Below are 22,336 nucleotides of genomic sequence, written 5' to 3'. Positions count from 1 at the left end.
AACTTGTCTCTTCCTGTTTTGTTTTGTGTTTTTTGTGTGTGCCCTGATTCCTGCGGGCGTGTGGAGCACTGTATAAGAATTCTAATAAATAAATAAAAATAAACAGACCATTGATATAAGAGTATAATGTCACACCATATTATCATGCCTGAAAGTTTTTCGAGGATTTTACTCTTCTTCAGGGCACATTTAGTGATTAAATTGAAATTGTTACCTGATCCTTTGTGTAAAATATTCATTATTTTTCTCTTTTTTCTTTCTAAGTGTGCCTATGTCACAACCATTGTTTTTGGTTCCTATGCAACGTCTTTCGTATCGTAATTTTTAACTTTTTCTCTTAACATGGAATATTAATTCCATAGATTGATAAACTAATCATCCATGTTTACATATCATTGTGGTCACACACCACTTCAAAGTGATCCTGCCCTTGAAGCTCACGTAAGGGGTGATATTCTTTGTGAGTCTGCAGAGAATAATAATGAATATCATAAATAAGTGACAAATACTTATATTCAAATGAAGAATCTCAATGTTTGGTGATATTGTTAAGGATTTTGACAATTCATTTGGATAAGTCACTTTTACTAACACCACTACATGTTCCCTGAAGAAGAACAAAATGTTTGAAACACGTGTAGGCATGATATATGGTATGACATACACTATCATACAAATAGCTTTTTGAGGCAGGGGTACTTTCTGTTAAATTAGAAAGTGGTAGATGTTGATATGTTATAAATAAAATGAATGTATACAAAAGTATTATTTTGTTTGTTCTGTTTGGAATTACTTGATATGACTCATTGATCAATTGGCATTACTAGTAGACTGGGCGAAGTCCGATTGGTCCAAAATGTTTCAATGTTTGATGTTATCGAATATATTTTTGTAGCTAATGAAAAACTATCATGGACAATATTTAGGGAACCTGTCATACTACCAGGGTCATGATAATTTGTGTGGATTTTCTAAAATTGCTGGTTTAGCGAATCAGGTCTTAGCGCTTAATTAGCACCGGGCATGGGGGAGACAGCCGATCAGGAGGCATGGAATGCGGGCTGAATCTCCTGATGTAAACCTGCGTTCCAAGCTACCTATTGGCTGCTTCCCCTGCCCGCCATCTTCCCCCCAACCATCTGTTCCCTTTTTTCATTTTCCCCCCTCTCCATGCCGCCGCCAAAGCTACTGCTGCTTCCGCTCCTCGTCCGTTGTGGCCGCCATGGAAATTAAAGAGGGGCTCCATATGCAGATCCATGGCGGCCATCATACTGAAGTATTTTCATTCATTAACGGGACGCCACGTTCCACTCATTGAAATAGAATGCAATGCTCTCAGAACCCGGGTTACCAGATTGGCTACACTAAATATTACACACTTCATTAGTGCTGTGCGAGTTAATGATATACATTTAGAATTAAGCGTTAAGACACAATCCAATGGGCCGCTAGCCGAGTTAAAGGTCTGAGCGAAGCAAGTGTGTTTAACGAGGGTCCCCAGGCTGATAACACCTATCTGGCATCCCAGATGAAAGACCCTCTCCGGCGTGCCAGAACAGGTGTTATCGGCCTGAGGACCCTTGTTAAATACACTCGCTTTGCTCAGACCTTTAACTCGGGCCGCGGCCCACTGGATCGTGTCTTAGTATATCATTGACTCGCACAGCACTAATGAAGTGTGTTATATTGTGGGGTGCAGCATGTAAGACTGGTGTCATTATATCTCCTAGCACAATATGTAAAACGGCCATACATTGTTTTGCCATTACATTTAGGACAGGGGCAGTGACACATTGTATCAAGCACCACTTCAATAATATGATAAAGATTTTTGTCAACTACGTGTCAAGTTTGTGATGTTGGGCACACACATGATTCATTGCTGCTGTGAAATGTTCCTGAGGACTATGGATGGACACGAGGGGCTGTAAAACATAAACTTGTCTGGCTGAACCATAATGGCAGTAATGTGGAGTGATATCATGTTTGCGTTTTATTAAAGCTAAGTTTTACCCAGGTTCATTTTCTTTTGTGGGTTCAGACGTGTATTGGAAAGCTTTACTTTCTGAATGTAATGCTTAGAGACCTGACTTATTCATCCTTTCTTTCCCAGTGGGCCTATGTCATGTGCAAGACCTTGAGCCAGTCCCGGCCTTTCCTTTTGTATATTGGCACATACATGTCCTTTAGCATAATGTGAAAATAAAAACCTATAAAAAAGATAGCTTCCCCAAACTCCACGTGTGTACATACAAGTGGTCAAGCATAGATTTGCGGCACACACCTTATGTTCTCCAGTCTCTGAAGCATTTTAATATCTTATGTGTCTGAATGGCCGGTTGGTATTGGCCAACTGTGATGGTGTTTGTGGATATCATGCACTGCTTTTCATTTTATTAGAATGCTCATGACCCACCTTCAGTTTTCTTGCCATTAATTCACTGGCAGAGTCAGACACTAACACCTATTAAAAATGCTGTTGCAATACTCGTCATCCCTGCCAAATGACTTGTTATTTCTCTTTAATGTAAGTACGGTTTATCATGCAATGTTAGGTTATTTGTCTTTTATACCATGCGCTTTACCCCTACAGGGGTCTCAAAACGCAGAACCATGTCCTTGTAGAGGCAAAGCGGCAGACAGATCGTGGATGTTATGTTATATCATTTCTATAGGGCTAAAGCCCTCAGGCATCCAAGCGCTCCTAGATGGGGGTGGAAAGGAAACTGAGTCTAGGAGAGTGGCATGGTAATGTTCAGGCTACTTTCTAGGAATTCCCAGACACCCCACAGTGCTTTGAGGGCAAACAATAGATGTTGGACCTTTCCTGATGTCACATAGCATAACATGGGGGCGAGGTTCCCCTCTCACATCCCTGCAGGCCACCAGGCCCCCTCAATACTCTCAATTAGACCAATTCGGCGAGGGTAGCTGAGCCCCACTTTGAATGTTCACCAGCGCCCCCTGTGTCTGATATGCTCTGCCAATTTCCTAACTTCATTTTTCCATTAACTTTCCATCATAATCATGTCTATGAATTTTCATACCGGTACAAAAGTGCTGTCAGTGTTGTCCTTGTAACTGTCAGAGTCTGATGGTCGATTGTATTTTTTTCAGATCTCGGAGAAGAAAATGTACATGAGATGTTAGACGATGGCGAATCCCACAGGCGCAAAGACCAGCTTGCTGACGGCAGCAGTGATGCTGCTCCTATCTCAAAGCCTGTGCGCGGTCTTTCACGAAGACATACAGTAGGAGGCCCGCGCACTTCCAAGGAAATTCTGGGAATGCAGTCGTCGGATATGGACAGGAAGAGGGAAGCCTTTCTGGAGCACTTGAAGCAGAAGTACCCTCACCACGCAACGGCAATCATGGGTCACCAGGAACGCCTTAGAGATCAGGTAGGAAATATGCCCAGTCCTGAAATTCACGTTTCACTTTCTGTTTGTAGAGAGTCTCCTTTTTCCAAAAATGAGTAACCTAGGGTCAGTCCAGTCCAGTGGGTCAATGCTAGTGCTGTGAGATGGCAGTAAAGAGACTCCTGGTTGAGTTGTCTCACTTCCATTCTTAGTGGGGCTGTGTTGGTGCTCAAGGAAGGATCCAGGTCTTAAATGGTGTATGATTAACCCTTGACGATAATTCTGCATTGCAAGTGCAGCCCACAGAAGTTGGACCTGGCTCCAAGAATTACTTGCCATTCTCCTGGTAGTCTTGTAGAAGTATTAGCTGATAATTGGAACACCAGCCTGCCAATGTCTTCAGGCTTTAGTATCTTTTGATACTCCCTGAAAGGGTAAAAGTACCTATTCCAGCTGATACTGGGACCTCCTCATACAGTTTCGCTGGCAAGACATGTCCTTGCATTGTCACTTGGAATGGTGCCAACCTGATTATTATCGGAGCTGCATTTGCTATAGCAAAGGGTGCAGGTAGAATCCTCGATTGTACCAGGACTTCATTGACTCAATGTCTTGTTTGATAGCCCGTATCTACCCGTCCCCCATCACCCTCTGTCATGAAGAAAGTAATGTGTTGAACAATCCACAATTATGCCGGTGGCTCATTTCAAAAGAAGATGTGTCGGAATATGTAGGAAAAAATCACATCGGTGTATCAACTCTTAGCATTTGTGTGTAAGTGTTGTATTACAATCCATTTCCTTTGGTATTGACTATTGGTTTAATTACGAGTGCTACAAACTTCAAACATTGCATTTACTTTCTGTGGTGTGAAACAAGATCATAATACTGCTACGGGAACCAATATCCGCTCATTTTAGGTTTAGCGACCCAACCAGCGGAGTAGAGCGCCTATGTGACCGCAAACATCTCTGCAGGCCGCACCACTGGATTTTTCCCTGACACGGCAGTAAAACGACTAAGCAATCCAGGTGGTTTGCTGGTTCTCCTTCCTTTTACTGGTTTGACTGGGAAATCATCGTTAATGGCATCTGCCATGTATGAACCTGGCGGCTGTCATTTCAATGAATCCATATGGAGCCTGCCTTTTTTTGTATTAAAAAGCAGGTGTGGGAGGAAAGGCTGGTGGTTCCCCTATTTCTCATCGACAAGAACATACACAGAGCTTGTCGCCACATGTTTGTACCGATCTGTGTTATTTTACATGGCAATCAAAATGATCCTGTTAGTGATTACTGTTTATAACCGGGGGCAACAATCTTAAAGCACTTCCATCTGTGGCAAATACATGGTGGCCCTTACAATCACTGGATAGGGTGATCTAAGAGAATTTCAAACTCAAGTTAAGTGTGACGTAAGCCTCAAAAGATCACTGGTGTAAATAATTTTCTCAAATAATGCTCGATAAACAATAGATGAATCTCATGTGCAAGCGCTTATGGTATAGACAAACTCATAAATAACCCCCACGCAACTCACTTTCAAGCAAATTGCAGACCAAGTTTCCCAGTATCAGGGAGGGGCTTAAGAGAGATCAGTGCCAATACTGTTGAACACCAACACACAGTCCTAACTGTCATGGACATTTTCAAAGAATTCCCCACACTCATCTGCTCCACTTATTTACATAAGCATTTGGCCTCTAACCGGGGCCCCTCCCTCAGCTATAATAGCAAAGATATTGAACTACAGAGGCAGGGAAAAGATCTTGGAATTTTTTCGGAAAGGAGGAACATAATAACGCGAGCGTCAGTGACTGTCACTGCGTACCCGGATTATACCATGCTGGTACAGAGACAACGGTGCAGCTACGTGGCGGTGAAAAGAAGGTTGAGGACCGCTGGATTCAAATACATGCTTTTGTACCCTGCGAAACTTAAGGTCTTACCTTAACAACTTTACCCCAAATTTAGACATAAGATACTCAACTGGCTACACACCAATGACACCTAACTGACGAACCGCACCCCCATTTCCCTAAACGACCTTGCTTCCACCTACTACACTATAGTCTGGTTAACAGTAGGTTGCTCCGCTCTGTCATATCTGCATGCAATATGGATATTCTACAATGTAGACATGTAAGGTTTACACTCATATATGTACATGTAGGAGTGCATATACTGATATTCATGACAATGCCTCCTGACTTACCAAGACTATTGCTTTGTGTTTAATGTATACTGTACCTGTAGCTTGCTCCTATTGCAATTACTGCTCTATGTATTGCTACCTTTGCACTGTAACTAAGTTTTAAGACTCCTTGTTTCTGTTGTGCCCGTCTGCCCAAGGGCTTGGTGCGCATTAACAAACAAATAAATAAAACAAACAAACAAACAAAAGGGAAAGTACACTTCTTCGAAACCCCGGAGGAGGCGACATGCTGGCTGGATACACAGGGATGCTCAGAGTCTGGAGACGGCCAAGAACGAGATGGACAGGATAGGTGACACAACGCCATGCTTGATATTGCAGGGGGTGGGAGAAGCTACAGTGAGATACAAGTAATGGGGGTACTGAGCGCGCTAATGAGGTGCGGATGCTAATTAATTGATAAACGTGGCGGGCGGACTCTTTGGACTGGAATATAGAATTGTATACTGTAGCTAGGAGCCACAAATGCGCTGCGAATAACAGTCAAGATAGGAGACACAGGACGAAGACGTCCAACCCCTAATAGTTAAAGTCGTTTGAGACGCTAGTAGGGCGCTATCTCCCTGCTGTGCCCTGAGTACTGGCGACGGCCAAGAAACGGGCAAGATGCGGGGTGCCTGAGATCCAGGGATGGAGCTGGGCAACAGTTGGGATGGGGGAGGGAAAGTAGGGAGTTGGGGATTAAGTTGGGGCAGGGAAGGGAGGGGGGAGGGAAGGGAGTTGGGGAGGTTTGGAAAGTTGAAGTGTTAATAGTTAGGGGTAGTTTTTGTTGGGGTACGAGCTTACACACACTAGCACTTGCATACTGGTCAGGGGTCAGGAAGGCACAAAGGGAGGTGGGGATAGGCTAGAACATGGGGGACCTTAAGGTCATTTCTTGGAATGTCAGGGGGCTCAATAGCTACCTAAAAAGGAATAAGATCATGATTTACCTAAGAAGGCAGAAAATAGATGTAGCTCTACTGCAGGAGACCCAGCTCACAAAAGAAAAATTAGAGATGATTCAGAAAAAGTGGGAAGGGACCGTTATCGGGGCAACATATTCGCCTTGTGCCAGGGGAGTGATTTTGTGGGTAGCACCACATGTCCCATTTCAATGACTACAATCCACAATTGAAGCGGACGGGAGGTTGGTGGTTATACGGGGGCTGGTGGAAAACAGAGAAATATGTATTATCAACACATACGCACCGAACCAGGATACTGTCACATACTTCAAGGCCCTATACAGCAAATTAAGCCTGCATATGGGGGAGGCGGTGATCTGGGGAGGAGATTTTAATTGCACATTAAACCCAAAGGTAGACAGGTCGGATAATAAACAAGATAGGGCCGCCCCTGCAGCCAAGGCCCTGAAGGACTTATTAACGGATTTGCAACTAGACGATATATGGAGGGTGCGCCACCCACAAGACAGACAATATTCACACTACTCCGCCCCACATAACTTACATACGAGATTAGACTACATGTTCGCCACGCAGGAAGTGGTAGCAGAAGTACTACAGACAGAATCTAAAGCAATGGTCCTATCGGATCACTCGCCATTGGTCCTAATATGGCAATATCGCCCCCCAAGAACTAGGATACCAACTTGGCGTCTCAGAGCTGAAGCTCTTAAAGATGTAATGTTTAGGGAGGACCTAAGAGAAGAAATTGCAAGGTACTTTGAGAGGGGTAGCAATAGCCAAATCCAAAGGGCTGCTGGGAGGTATACTAAGGGAATTACAGAAGGCTGAAACCAAACTAGAGAAAACTTTGAGCAAGGGGGGCAGCACGAAGGAGGATGCCGAACCCATAAGCCGACTGCAACAGGAATGTGCAGAACACTGGGAGAGACTATGTAATCTAAACTATAAAAAGTATATAGAGAGGCAGCATGCAGGGGGAGTCAAACCGGGAAGGATGTTTGCATGGTTGTACAAAGGGAGACCCCCAGACCTACGACAAGGGCAATAACAGGGGAAGATGGGCAACTAGTGGACACCCAAGAGGGCATAAATCGAGAGTTCCTAGAATACTATAGAAAATTATATGGAGAAGGTAGCAACAACGGGGAAATAATGGACACGCAGGAGGACATAGGCTTGCCACGAATTAGTGCAGTGGAGCGGGAGGCCTTATATGCCCCGATTATTCTAGACGAGCTGGAAAAGGTGGTAGTACAACTACCCATTAGTAAGACCCCAGGGGCGGATGGGCTCCCCAGCAAATTTTACAAAATATACAGGAACGAGCTGCTCTCCCCGCTGCTCGCAATGCTAAATGAGGCATTCGAGACAGGGAGGCTGCCGGAATCCCTAAGAGAAGCAATCATCATTCCCCTCCCAAAACCTAATAAGCCAGGCAAGGACTGCGGAACATACAGACCGCTATCGATGCTGAACCAAGATAGTAAAATACTCACAGCGGTATTGGCAAACAGAATGAAACGGTTCATTAACAAATTAATACACCCAGACCAAACAAGAACATACCCGACAACCTCAGACGATTCCACCGGGTTATAGAACACACAACAGAAACCTCGGAGGAGATGGCAATTGTATCACTCGATGCAATTAAAGCCTTTGACTCTGTCTAATGGCCCTGACTGATGGCGGCATTGACTCACTATGGGATAGGACCAGGGTACCTGAAATGGGTCAAACTACTGTGTAGCGCCCCGCTAGGCAGAGTCAAAACTGGAGCCATCATATCCGAGAGATGGCAACTGAGCAGGGGTAACAGACAAGGATGTGTTTGGTCTCCGATGTTGTATATCTTAGCACTAGAACCCCTGGCAATATACCTGAGGCAGCAGTACAAGGTAATAGGGATTGGAATAAAAGGGGAGCCACATCTAATCTCGCTATACGCAGATGACATACTGTTATACTTACGATACCCTGAAGAAAATCTCCAATATGTTTTGGAAGTGATGGAGCGATTCGCGTTGCTATCGGGTATAGCGGTGAATCTCAGGAAATCATGCATATTCCCATTAGGGAGGTATGTAGGGGTCCCATGTGATCAATTACCGATTTTGCAAATACCACAGGAGCCAAAAACGTTTAGATACCTGGTGATAGACATTTATCATACGGTGGAGGTGGAACATCAGAATAACACTGAGAAAGCGGTACAAAAAATTGAAAATAGAATGAGGTTCTGGTCCAAGCTCCCCCTGGCAATGATGGGAAGGGGAGTGCTGCTAAAGATTGTAGTATTGCCGAGACTATTACATTTTTTTGGTAACATACCATGCCTGATACCGAGGCGAAACTTCCTGAAGCTACAGAGCATATGTAGGGAGTTCCTATGGCACCGAACAAGGAACAGAATTGCTCTTTGGAAATTGCAGAATACACACGACAAAGAGGGTATAAAACTGCCGAACTACGAGATTTGTTACTTAGCAAGTCAACTGCAATATGTGGCCAAATGGCTGTCGGAAGACCACACCTCAGAATCGAGATTGCTGCGACTAGAATGCTCCCCGTTCTTCCTAAAGGAAATAATATGGTTACCCAAAGCAGAGATAAAAGAGCACTCAAAGATGTTGGCACTGGGATGAGAGATATGGCGAAAAGCTTGTCAGGTCATGTAGAACCCGACACTGTGTTCTCCACAAATACCGCTGGTTGCACTGGCGGGAAGGGATGAGCAACTAATAAAGACAATTAGGAGGCACTGGGAACCGATGGAAATTAAAACAATGGTAGATATGTGGCAGGGAGGGGAGATAAAGGTATTCGGGGGCTGGTAGAGGAAACATATAACAGAATGGTACAGCGGATTAAAGAAACATGGTCAGAGATAATATTATAAGAGCAACCTGATGCCACCATTGATACGATAGATGATATCACGGAAGGGGGGCACGAGATATCTAGGCTATATGAACTTTTGATGACCAAAGTGGGAAAGGAGGTGACACAATTGAGACAGGACTGGGAAGAAGAGGTGGGGGTACCAATGAGCAACGGGATGTGGGAGCGAGCGCAAGGGTACCATAAAAAAGTATCTAGAAATGCGAGGCTACAGCAAATACAGCTATATGTAACCCACAGAGCATATATGACCCCCCCAAAGAATAGCCAAATTCAAGAATGCAGAACAGCAAACATGCCCGAATGTGGGGAAGACAATGCGGGGATGACACATATGTTTTGAGCATGCCCCGAAATTGGGAAATTTTGGGAGGAAATAGCCTACCGGCTTGAAGAGAAGGGGATTAAATTAAATATTGAATCAGCGTGGGCATGTTTGTTAGGAGGATTCCGTAGGCCACGCCAACTAAAACATGTGAGCAAATTAAAGGACTTGGCATACATACTTGCCAAGCACAGAATAGCCATGGTATGGAAAGCATGTAATAGACCTAGAATAGAAGCCTGGTGGAGTGACCTACAAAAATGGACCGAAGCTGAAACAGCAGTATGGCACGAAACCGGGAATATAGGGGGGGAGGAGGAGGCAGAAACCCTAACAGCATGGAAGCACCTAGTGGCCACGCTATATGGACCTGCCCAAGACTGGTCAAGTGACCTGGACTCAGAGGAGGATACAGAAAGAGAAATCTCCTTAATAAAATCAGGTGCAGTGCGAGAAGCGAGAGGCGAAGTAGGCTCGGATGAGGGGGGAGGGGCGGGCAGCAGACTCAGAAGCGTAAATGTAAATATTGAAATGTTACAATATGTGTTGTAAGTTTGCGGCATTTTGTTTTGATTGTAATAAAACAATAGGAAATTTAAATTAAAAAAAAAGCATAGAAGTATTTACAACAAGGTCGGCAGATTGCCAGAGGAGCCACCTTTTATTTTCAATCTACTGATTGTCATTTTTTAAACATAAAAACAATTTTGTTTCTCTAAATCTGGCTGATCCACAACACTGCTATTTTTTTAGCTGTTAGCAGTCATTCCACTAAGACAGGTAAGCTCTTCAATGGCCAAACATGTATATATGCTTTATATTTGCAAAGGCTTTATTGTTAGGGTCACTTTTGGAAAACGCTTACCAAACCAAGCGTGCTTTAGGTGTACAGTGATTCAATCATAGAACTCTCACAGACATATATGGCAGATATAAAATAAACCTCTTTGGTCATTCTTATCTTCCCAAAATGCTCTTTAATATGCAAAACAGTCAAAACCTCATTGGTTTTATTGGTGCCACTTCACATTATCTTTGGAGTTCTTTCTAATCAATACACACATACACACTGTGTTATCCAACCACTTTTATGTTCAAATACACGACATGCATTTTTTAAACTGCTGCAAAAATTAGGGATTTCCTTCAGAAAAGTAAAGGTTAAAAAAGATGCATAATTTTACAACATTAAATGCATGCCTATGCTTAAATCAAGCACAGAGTTCCCACAGGTGCCACTGAAATTATGTTCAGAAGCAAGCACTCATTTCCCTCCCCTGCCCGCATTTCAAAGGTCTGTGGTGGCCCAAAAGGTGCAAGCATGAAATAGATCATAGAGAAGTTAAAATGGCGAAGAGTAAATCTGAATGTGCAAGTGCATCAAGACACCTGTGAAAGGATACCAAGTGCCATAGAAGGGTGAGAACAAAAACTATGTGCCAAAGGTACACACTGTTTCACAGCTCGAAAGGTGACCCGTAAAGATATCCATTCAGCCATCTATACAGAAACTGCTCAGCGCTAAGCAGGCAATTGGCACCCCTATATGATGTGTCTTTGATGACATTCTGCTGCACACTCAGTACTACAAGGAGAGCCAACTGCAAAGTATGTCACACAATGCATAACTGTGATTCTTATAAGTAATCTTTACATTACATTGTAAATACAAGGTAGGGCATTTATTGTGAAACAGTGCTTCAAATGACAGTAGGACATCTATATCTATGCCTACACATCTAAAAATGTTCCTGTGTATTGTACAGTCCAACCAACACTATAGAGGGAGCAAACATTTTAAATCACCTTAAACACAAGCTGGCAAGGCACATAGCCTAAACCACACCCACAAAGGTGATATTGTGTTAGAACACCCAATCCATTGCTCAAGTCTACTCTTAGAGTTTTGGATATTTTGAACAATTCCACAAACAGCAATGATGTAAACAATATGTACCACTTCATTTATTATAAAAGGTGCCTGCATTGTGCGGTTTCGGGGAATGTTGTTGCTTCCCACATATGAATGTTAAGGGTTGCCCTTAGACATTACTCCACCGTGAGAATGCACAGCTGAAGATTCCAAGAACCTTGTCCAACTGCCTTTACCCTACTGAGGTGTTTATGCCCAGGCAGAGTTTACAATTTTCACTTGTGATTTTGCCATATTTAAATGGGTTCCAGCCCAAGTGATTTGAGGTACATCGGCTGCAGCAGGTACTTGCCTTAATTCCATTTTGCCTCTGCTAACACCATAGATGTAACCACACGAAGGGGGTTGAGTTCTGTTTATTTAACATTGTTGTAAGATGTGCCTGTACCACTTGCATACATTCCATATGTAAATGTTACCATTTGACAAGACGGATGTAGAAATGTAGTTATGTTGCATTAATATTACAGACCAGTCTAGGTGCTTCTCATAGAGTGACAGCAGGCAGTTTGTGAGAAACCAGATATTAGCATTGAAACCAAATTCCTCATTCCAACCTTCTCTCACTTGTGTCCAGTTAGCAGACAGCTTTAGTACTTATCATTTCCTCTATAAGATTGTTTTCTGACTTAACCGGAAGTAGACAATTAGCTGTAACAATGACCTCTTGTGCACTCAGCTGTAGAACACACTGGGCCTCATTATGAGTCTGCCAGTCCAGAAATAAGTATTCCGGTAGCAACCTACCGGCACCCTTTCCGGACCGGCAGACTACAACTCAGCTTTTCTGGGCCTGTGCACCCGGCAGATCTGTCCTGCCGGGCACAACAGCCCCGGAAATCAGAGTTGTCACGAAAGCACTGGCACTGTTAGCAACAGAGCCAGGGTTTCAGTGTCCCCAGTCCCATGGAGTCCTACGGGAATGGAGACTAACATTTTCTGGCGCCTGACTTCCCAATCCGCCGGGACTTGTAATATCCCGGTGACACCGGAAAGTCGGGCACCGGAAACAGTGTTACAGTCCAGCGGCAACCCGTAATGAGGCCCCCTGCGTTCTCCAAATATTAGCCAACAGAGATCTGAAAACACTCTTTCAACTAACATAACTAACATAACATAGAAGATGACAGGCTTGAATTGATAGAGAGGAACCAATAACTTTCCAATCACTGCAACTTTAAAAACGGCCTTATAATATTATGGTGCCAAAGTGTGGGACAAAATGGGGGTAAAGGGGTGTAGGTTGGGCAATGGGGACAGAGTCTCTTGAAGGGTCGGAATCTGGTGAAGGTGCAGTCTGGCAGAGGTGGAGTAAAGTTTGGGGGGCGCATGCACTTTTTTGGGACTAGGGCATCAGAAAGCCTAAATACGCCACTGCATGTGAGTCATCTAGGCGTTGGCAGTGCACGCCATAAGTGCGGGAAGAAGCACCCACTGCCATTTTATTGGTAGAAACTTTGTGGCAAGAGAACATATTTGTAACTAGGAGAGAAAAAAAATCTAGTTACAACTTCTCATTTATTTTTTGTGACCCCGCCTCTGCACACTATACCCAAATGAGATTCAAATTCAGGGTTAAAGGCACTCCCAAAATTCATATGTAATTTCTGACATAGGCAAGTTACGATACTTTATGCTGCACATGGTTTTGTCTGAATACTGTCGGGAGATTTTAAAAACAATGCAAATTGCATGCAATGGACCACCAACATTTGCACTCATGTGCCGTCGGGTCCCCTGCATGCAATTTTCAACTTTTGCAAGGTAGAGTACACAGGTAAATAGTAAAACACGCAATTAAATGCTGACGGCAAATTACGCTTTGACGGAGGTGTTTACTAATGGATTCCCATGGTGTCTGCCTGCTCCTTAGACACTGCCAATTCAAGGCAGAGTCTATGGGAATCTGTTTGATTTTTGCCTAGGTGTAAATGTCATGCAGGCACAGAACTCCCCTCCTCGCCACCTGGCCCATCACCTTGCGCTCCCCCTCCCCCGCGCCACGTAGACGCCATCCGCCCATCTCCTCCCTGCCACCCTGTACAGCTGTATCACTCCTTTGCGCCCCTCCGTATCCTACCCCCTGCCCCGCTGTATATTTGTTCTGTTGTTACCACAGAGAAGTGTTCCGTTATCCATCTTTTTTGTTGTATACCTCTGTAAAGAGCTCCGTTGCTTCTCGAAGCTAGGCCTGCACTCAATAAAAACCATGATAAAAATAATAACTCTGTGCTCTTGGAGGCGGAAACCACAGTGGGGATGTAAACTCCACTGTGCCCCCCTCCCACACCTTGGAAGAAGTGGGCAGGAGAGGTAAGGCAACGTGTAAACATATTTCACCTCGCATTTACGCCTTCTTTTACTCCTCCGCCCAGTTGAAACGTGGTGGTTTGACTGATGTGTCAGTAAGCCCTGTGTTCATTGCCTGGTTCTCTGAAGGCCTCGGCAATTGGTCACTCTGACAGCACGTGTGCAGCTGGCTGTCTGCTTTGCGTACACATTGCACTGATTTTGTTTTGGTGTGACTTTCGTGCGGTGTCGCTTCGGTTCGGAGGCATCCGGCTGCAGGGTCAGGGAAAGCTGACGTGTAGCGAGCGGCTTGATGGATCTTTCGAACCGAGTTACAGAATGCCGCGGCGCTGACCTTTCCCGCGACGCGCGAAGGAGACGCCACGGCCCGGCGCGGCGTGGTGTCAAATTGCCTCCTCTTCTTTTAATTATTGCCGACATCTGAAAAAGAAAAGCAAATGTCTCCCATCGAAAACCGTGTGTGCTGATATTTAAAAAAACGGGCGATGTGTTTATAGGGCATCTGGAGGGGATTAGCATATTCATGTCAATGGTTTAACCCTTGCCCTTCTGCAGTGCTGATGTACCTTCAGCGCTGCCATTTCTGGTGGATCCGAAGAGTCAGGGAAGCGGACGAGGCATAGCTTCAAGTGCAAGCCATCTGAGCGGCTGATCATTCAGGACACTTGCAGATCCGTGTTTCATTTCGGGACTTCCTCCATCCCTTGTTATGGTAACAGGGTCTGTGTGGGCCCTAAATCTCGGCCACGCAGCTGAAACTGCCCCTTTAATGCCTAACACCGCTACTTAAGGTGCACAATCTCTTGTGATGTTCTAGTTGAGGGTTCCAATATCAATGATTAAGCATGCATGTTGCAGGTAAAGATGTTTATGGTGGACTACTTTAGAGTTTCTTTGGATTACCTCTAAATTAAGACGCTGCTGACATGGATTTTAAGCACATGTTTTCATAGTGCTCACATTAAAACAAAGAGGCGTGTTCTGTCGGCGTGTCGGAAGGACTCAAAAACCTGAAACCCATTAGAAGATGCCCTTCTGCGCCTGGCATCATTTAGGGGCGATCTGCTTTGTCATCATTGCCGTATTGTAGTGCTTTCTGTCTGCATGTAGTACAGTTTATGAAAACCTTGACACCGCACAATGTCACGTAATTTACTCTACTAGCATAGACGTGCATATGCATATAGGACGAGTCAGGCATTAAGTGCAATACGCATCATCAATAAGATTCTGCAGCTGGAAAAAAGTATTTCTGTTGATAAAAAAGTGCAGTTTTCATATTCAGAAGCTGCAGCCAATTCACAAAAGGAGATTATTGTCATCATTATCCTTATGTTCCTGAGAGCGGACCAAGCTTCGGGAAGCAACGCAGCGCTTTACAAGTCATGAGGGGAAGGACCTAGGCAAGCAGAGACGCAAAGGAGCGGGGTGGTAACGACGGGGGAGGGGAAGGACGGGCAGTTTGGTAGCACGGGATCTACAGGCAACCAGGGAAGGAATAAGGGAGGGAAGCAGATCGTGCAGTCTCGGGTTAAGTGGGGAGTGCAGGATGCGTGAGTCTGCTTGTTAGGGTGAAGCCATTCCTTGATGAGGAGGGTCTTGAGCTCCAGCCTGAACTGTAGAAAGGAGGGGGGCTACTACAGTGTTGACGGAGATGAAGTTCCTGAGTCTGGGGCGTAGACAGAGGTTTGTATACGGAAAATGGGTGTGGCTTAAGCAGTGGACATGGACACGCAATGGAAAAGAGGGACACGCCTACAAACCCACGTGAAGGGGGCGAGACGCATACAATGAGCAAATCATGGGCTCCTTTTCTGCCAAGTTGTAAACTGCCCCCTGCTCCAACTTCACCAAATCATCGGCCACTATTTACACTTTTGAAAAAAAAAACGGGTTTCTTTTTCTGTTGAACTCCACTTTTCATTTAATTTGTGGAGTTCACTTTTCTCACTTTTTACCCTTCAGTGTGCAAGTTCCGTGCCAAGAACTTGCTCCTGGCGATTGGCTCCTTCATGGTGGTCAGGAGGCTCTTCCAGCTGCAACATGCAACCGGTGAAAATTGCTCACTTTTTGGATAGGATTCTTTGTGAATCACCATGCTCACGCAATTTGCATGCAGTTGTCTTTGTGAAGAGCGGAAACTACATGTATCTACCAGTCGACAGAAAGCCTTTTGAATTGGGCCCCCGCTGTGTAAGAGGTATCACACTCCCATACCCCTATTATTTCCTCTTGGCTTGCAGTTGCACTGAGAGGCTTCCCCAACCCCTAAAAACAAGCGCAAACTCCAATGGCATCTCCAGTCTACTGAGGCCCGAGTCCTAAGCCTTTGGCAGGTTTCATCTTGAATGGTTTGGCTTTTTGCTATTGTTTTACCGTCTTCTCCCCAAATGCCCCCTTTCTCTGGCACCACATGTTGCATAGTAGAGGCTAAACTAGTGTGTTCCTAGTGTTGCTGCTTTTCCATTCCCTGGCAGCAAGAAACCACTGATACTTTCCAAAATGAGTTGCAAAGAAAAATTTCAAGGATAAATATAAACAACTTCTTTTCCACGGAGAATGAGGCTGCTGAGAAACACCCTGTCATAAAATATCCTTTGGTTTCCAAAAATATTAGCAGTTCTTTCACACTCACACAGTTCTTTTAAATTCTTCGGCAGCTTCTATACATATGTTATCACCAGAGACTCTGTGTGTGTGTATGGGGGGGTAGCTGGAGGAGGGTGAGTTAGATCAGATTGAATCTTCCCTTCACCCAGGATGACATTCCATTGATTCATGTAAGCCAAGAATCAAGGATTACTTAAAAATTCTCTTATTTCATAATAATAATGTATTTTATGTATAGCGCTACAAACATAGAGCACTGAAATAGCTGAAGCCATTTTTATTCCACAGAGTGGTACTCAATTTATCAAACTCAGAAGGAAGAAAGGCTGAGTTAATCCACCTGGGACTTGAACCTGCCACCGCATGCTGCACACAAACATCAGGGGCAAGCGCTTAGTTCACGGTGCTATCTGCCCAGCATACACGCAAACTACATTCCTGCAGAAGGTGGCCGCTGATCAGATTGGACCCCGCAAAAGGATAGGCTCCAGGAAAGTGAAGTTATGTCTACCTGTCAGTTCCCCTAGATCGTCCTGTGCTTCAGTCACTGTAGCTTAAGGCTAGCAGATAAAGATACACATTAGGAAGAGGGCCAGGCAACAGAGAGCATGCCACAACATACACTGTTGTGGACATGCATGCCTGGAACCTCTGTCTGCTAGTCCCCTTCTCAGTGTTCTTCGTAACTGAGACCTAACTACTCAATGCCAGGCTCTTATTTCTTTCACTATTGCACAATCCATTTTCTATTCTAACCTCCCCCCTCCCCGCCCCTCTCCCCCATATCTCCCCTTTCCCCACTATACAAGAAGTCTCTCTATATGCATAGATGTAGTAACATCTATTTGTCCTCACTTGTTATGTTTTCGAGCTAGAAGATTGACACAAGTTGATGTGGGTAAAATCCTTGGCAGTCCCCATGGGGAAAAGTTATAACACCGGTAAAGGATTAACAGCAGAATCCAAAATTAGCAAAAGGCCATTCAAACTCTCACCAAAGAAACATCAAAATAGAAAATTAAAAGCTGGAGAAAATCTGGAGTAAACTACCTTACTATGGAAAAATTGGCCTACCATTGTCAGCTACGGTGTTGCAGAGCTGAAACTATCGAAGCAGAAGAAACATAATTCACAGTGAACCGAATCAGCGCAAAATGGTCAGAACGACGTCTTCAAAATCATCCCACAATTCAGAAGCTCGCCAGCCGACAACAAGGCTTCAACAACCACTCAAGAAATCTGTGCATCCATCGCTACACACCTCAGCAACCCAATCCTACAAATCCAAGAACACCTGGACAAGAAAGGACAAACAACATCAAACACAACTAGGGAAATGCCACCAACAGTACCTCCTAACCTGACATTAGCAGCGTTTTATCCATTCACCGCCCAGGACTGCCTCTCTATGATGAACTCCAGTAAGTCAGTAGGATGTCTGGAAGACAAGTATCCTTACAACATTTATAAAATTTAGGGGTGTACCAAACACCAGCTCCAAGGAAGTAGTTGGTTGAATTCTGGCTGGAAAAATAGGTATTTGGCTCCATCTGCATAATTTCTTGGTATTCGGGACTAGCTGAATACTTTGACTTATTATTTAAATGCAATGTGTCAATTCAGAGTGGCTAATATGGAGTGCAGCTTGCAAAAGGGCATAGAAATAAACTTTGTCTGAAAACATTCATGATTAAATATAAAACTAAGATGCATATGTTTGTGTATTGGAGAAAATACAGTTGGAGGTTAACATATTTTGTTCCTATGGAAAATGCCTATGAAGAAACGTGAATTCATAACAAGTAGTGCAGGACTGTGGTAGTCAGTTATATGTCAGGCAGAGTGGCATGCCCCCGCCTAAGAGGCCTCTCAGAGGAACGTCATGTTGGGAAATCTCTGCAGTTTCCCTGTCGGCCAATCAGGGAGAAGTTGTATAGAGAGTTAGGTGTGAGGACTTTGTATGGTTCATAGTCAAAAAGCTAATCTCTGTGGGTGAAATTGGTTGCAGGGGAGGATAATTGGAAAACAGAAGACTTCCCTACACGCAGGCTGCGTCAACTAAATCAACAGGGCTGTACATTGGTCAGTTGGATGTTAGGAAGTGCGAGATGTCACTCAAGTTTCTCAATCCATGCTGGATTCTTGGGAGAACTCGTTTATTGGGAAATCTCTCAAATAACATTGAAGGCTACTCTGCCCCTACAGGATGAGAGGGGATAGAGTTAAAAGAGAGCACTGCATCTGCTGGGGTTGTGGGATGGAGGGTTGTAGAGTGAGACAAAGAAAAAGCTGTAGAGCCTTGCATCCTCTATCGTAGTGTGAAGGAGATGGGGTAAGGATACTGAGATTTGATGGTGGAGAGCAACTGCTCAATAGGCAAGCGCTTCAGGGTTAAGGCAGATTCAGTCACAAGTCACAATTTCCTACATGTGTGATTATCCCTGTTCCAACCCTATCAGCCTGGCTAGAGGAGTCCTCTTCCATAATTGGCCTCTGAGGAGGGTAGGTGGTGTCCCCTCTTTAAAAATAGTAGTGAGTGTGAGGAATTAAACAATCCGCACAGGGAGTGTGGCTCGCCTGGGATTTTTTGAAATTTTGTAAGAAATAGAATGATGGGAGATCAATCTCAGAAAATGTGTGGGGCTAATTTGCACACATTTTTCTATGCTCACAGCACAACAAACACATACTGAGGTGTATTCCGGGGACACACCGCCTACAGGGGCAGTCCTCCCTGTCACATTTAGCTGGAATGTGACAGCCACGTGTACATCAAAGTATCCCAGAAATGGGGAAGGCAACACCTTCCTACTGACATGGCCAGCCTAATTAAATATCAAGGATCTATGAATCCACCCTGTTCTATTGTCAAAGTTCTGTGTGGTGGCAGGGCATACTGATGACAGTTAAATGAAAGCAGTCCTACGAAGAGATCTGGTCACCGAACTAACACAAAGGACATGAAACTAACACCTCATTGTTTTGCAATGTGTCAGCTTGAAGCTAGCTCTCACCCCTTAGCATGAAGGGCAGTAAATGTCAGGTCTGGGGCAACTCTTTACAGTAGGCAACCCCTGGAGGGAACGCCCTTTCAGAGGGAAGAAGTATGTGATCTGATGGAGACAAAAAGTCTATACTCACCACAAACTTCAAGGGAGACCTGCGCTTTGATCAAGAGTCACATAGAGCTCAATTAACCAGAGACACTTTGATACACAACAGACAGGAAGATGCGTGGGACTTAGTAGTAGATGTTGTCACCCCTTATCTTTCCTGTTGCAATGCACTCTAGTTATGACCTCACACATAACAGAAGATTGTTGATGGGGACCCAGGATTGGTTTATTAAAGTAGGCTTAGCCTGCACCAATCTCAGGAGCCCATTTGGCTTTGAAAGAGGGTTGAGCTCCTCTTTTGGTTGATCATCCGATGACTTCTAAAGGAGTATCAAAAAGGACTCATTTGAACCCTGGCTGAAGGTACAGTCTGCCTTACAGCTTCCGCCAGTGAAGGAAGGCCAGGATTTCCAAGAGGGAAGCAAGATCCCTCCCCTAAACATCTCCAGGGAACACAGTCCGATACCAAACTCAAAAGACCCATCCAGCAGGTCCAGAACTGGCACCCAGCCAGCACACAGCGTGATCTATTAGGTTCTGCCAGCAAGCTTACTAGGTGGGAAGTGCCAGAGAGTCTCTGAACAAAGGACAAGGCTGTTGCCTGCAAACACTCTTCTTAGCTTTGGCCTGTCCACCTCAAAGGATGACACAGGCCTTGCAAAGAAGCTAGGGGTGCCACAACAGGCATCAACCAGCAGCCATCTTTTAAGAAACTTTTTTGAGGCAGTCGAGCCCTTGAAACCGCGACCGGCTGCACCAATGACTGTTGTCACGCTGCAGTCACTAAAGCCATCCGAGACACAATTCGGCCAGTGTTCCAGATCTGCCAACAAGCACAAAGACAGTGATTCTTGACCCTGGTCTGCCCAGCCTGCAGACGTCCATCCAGCCTCACTTGCCGAACTGCCTGCCGATTGATACCCTCAGCTATCTCACATCTTCAACTCTGTCACAGGAGCTGTAAAGCATCCTGGATCAGACTTGACGCTGTCGAGCATAAACATCATCTCAAGCACCAGGTACATTGTGGTTCTGTTCCCCTGGTCCATCTCCGAAGGCCCTAGTGACATTTACGACCCCTTGCCCCCTTGGTGTTGAAACCAAATAACCTTGAACAGTTAATACTGATTGCTTTACCGACTACCCTCCTGTCAGTATCCAGAGTGCATCCCTTTTATTTGTGAAACTGTCTGTCCTCAGTGTTCCTTTAGAGGGTGGGCTGTATTTTGTAGCATGCTAGAACTGTTTGTTGTAATAATAATAAGTAGATATTTGTATACAACCATGACTGGACAGCTCCTTTTAACATTGGGTAATAATTGCATTTTCGCTGTGTTGCAACTAACCAACGATCCACAAACTTGCAGAGATAAGCCTGCCGTTGCATCCTCGTTACCAAAATTGGACAAGGAGGTTTATACTTTACTTGTGTTTACAATCTGTTTGGATCCCTTCTGGTGTACTAGAGGTGTGGGGCTTATTGATGTTTTAGAAACCGCTATTCATCCCTGGACCACTTGGGTCCCGGAAGTTGATTTGTCACAGTGAGATTGAGTCTAATCAACTCAAAATCACCCTGGACTTGTGCCCTGCATGAGCTGATAGAAAACCTGAATACATTCCTGTGTGAGCTGCAATGAAGGCAGTTCGGAAGCTAACAAAATGTGTCTGTATTATAATGGCAGTTGTACAGCAAGTATACATTTTGCTCATTGCAATGTACCACTGTGTGTTCATAGTGCCAGTTTGAGTAACACTGGTTTTGTATATGCAACACCACCGCGTACATTTGTTCCCTGCCTTTTTTCTAATGTGTTCTTTTGTGGATTGTGTGTGTTAAATTAGGACGAGATGTTGATTAAAGTAAAGAGAAATAATTGTAACATGGGAACACATTTTAAAGTGTATTTTGCAAGTTTAAACCGACTGTTCATTAAATAGAACAACTACTCAGCTTGTATTTGGCTTCGGCCAAATACTTAAGAAACTATTCAGTCTTTGGCTGAATACTTAATCTGCTATTTGGTACATCCCTAATAAAATGATCACTAAGTATCCCAGACCAATACATGCCTCCATCTAGGAAGGATCCCCCTCTCTCTTCAAAACAGCCTTCAACAAAACGCTCCTTAAAAACCCACAGCTGACAAAACTCGGGAAACTGCCGTTCAATCACATCTTTCTTCATCAAAAACCTTGACAAATGTCATTTATAAAAAGCTACAGCAATATGTCGAAAACAGCCTCCTCCTCCTCAAGTGAGAACATGGATTCAAGCCAACAAGAGGAACAGAATTCACACTATGGGACATCCAAAGAAGGCACACTGGGTGCACTTATCCTGCTGGACATTTAAGCCACCTTTGCCACAGTCATGATATCCTACTAAAATGACTAGAGGACTAAATGACCTGACACGCAAAGAACCCAAGGATCCTTCTTCTCACCTCTTCACTTCAACATATGTATGACCCCGCTACTGGATTTTATTCTCAACTCTCTTGCGTTAACGATGCAGATGACACTGAAATCTTTTACAAACTCATCATTGACCCAACAACGAACCCACCGGACCATAGCACATGCCTTGCACATGTGGACACCTAGATAACTTCAAACAGACTTAAGCTCAGAGTTTAAGATCTGCAGTGCAAGAC

The 22,336-nt window shown here is 44.4% G+C and overlaps 1 protein-coding gene across 9 annotated transcripts in view; it reads left to right on the top strand.

The window, feature by feature from the left end:
- KIAA1217 (KIAA1217 ortholog) overlaps nucleotides 1–22,336 on the top strand; it is a 1,682,267-nt gene that overhangs the window by 616,256 nt on the left and 1,043,675 nt on the right. For all 9 annotated transcript variants that reach the window (XM_069648169.1, XM_069648165.1, XM_069648167.1 and 6 more), the window contains one exon: nucleotides 3,118–3,401. In XM_069648169.1, coding sequence (XP_069504270.1) covers nucleotides 3,144–3,401 — 258 coding nt within the window. In that variant the 5' untranslated portion in view covers nucleotides 3,118–3,143. The remainder of the gene's footprint in view (nucleotides 1–3,117; nucleotides 3,402–22,336) is intronic.

The sequence above is a fragment of the Ambystoma mexicanum genome, chromosome 2q, assembly GCF_040938575.1.
Source record: "Ambystoma mexicanum isolate Mex_15411 chromosome 2q, UKY_AmexF1_1, whole genome shotgun sequence".
Lineage (NCBI taxonomy): Eukaryota > Metazoa > Chordata > Amphibia > Caudata > Ambystomatidae > Ambystoma > Ambystoma mexicanum.
This window is presented reverse-complemented; position numbering and strand designations above follow the sequence as displayed.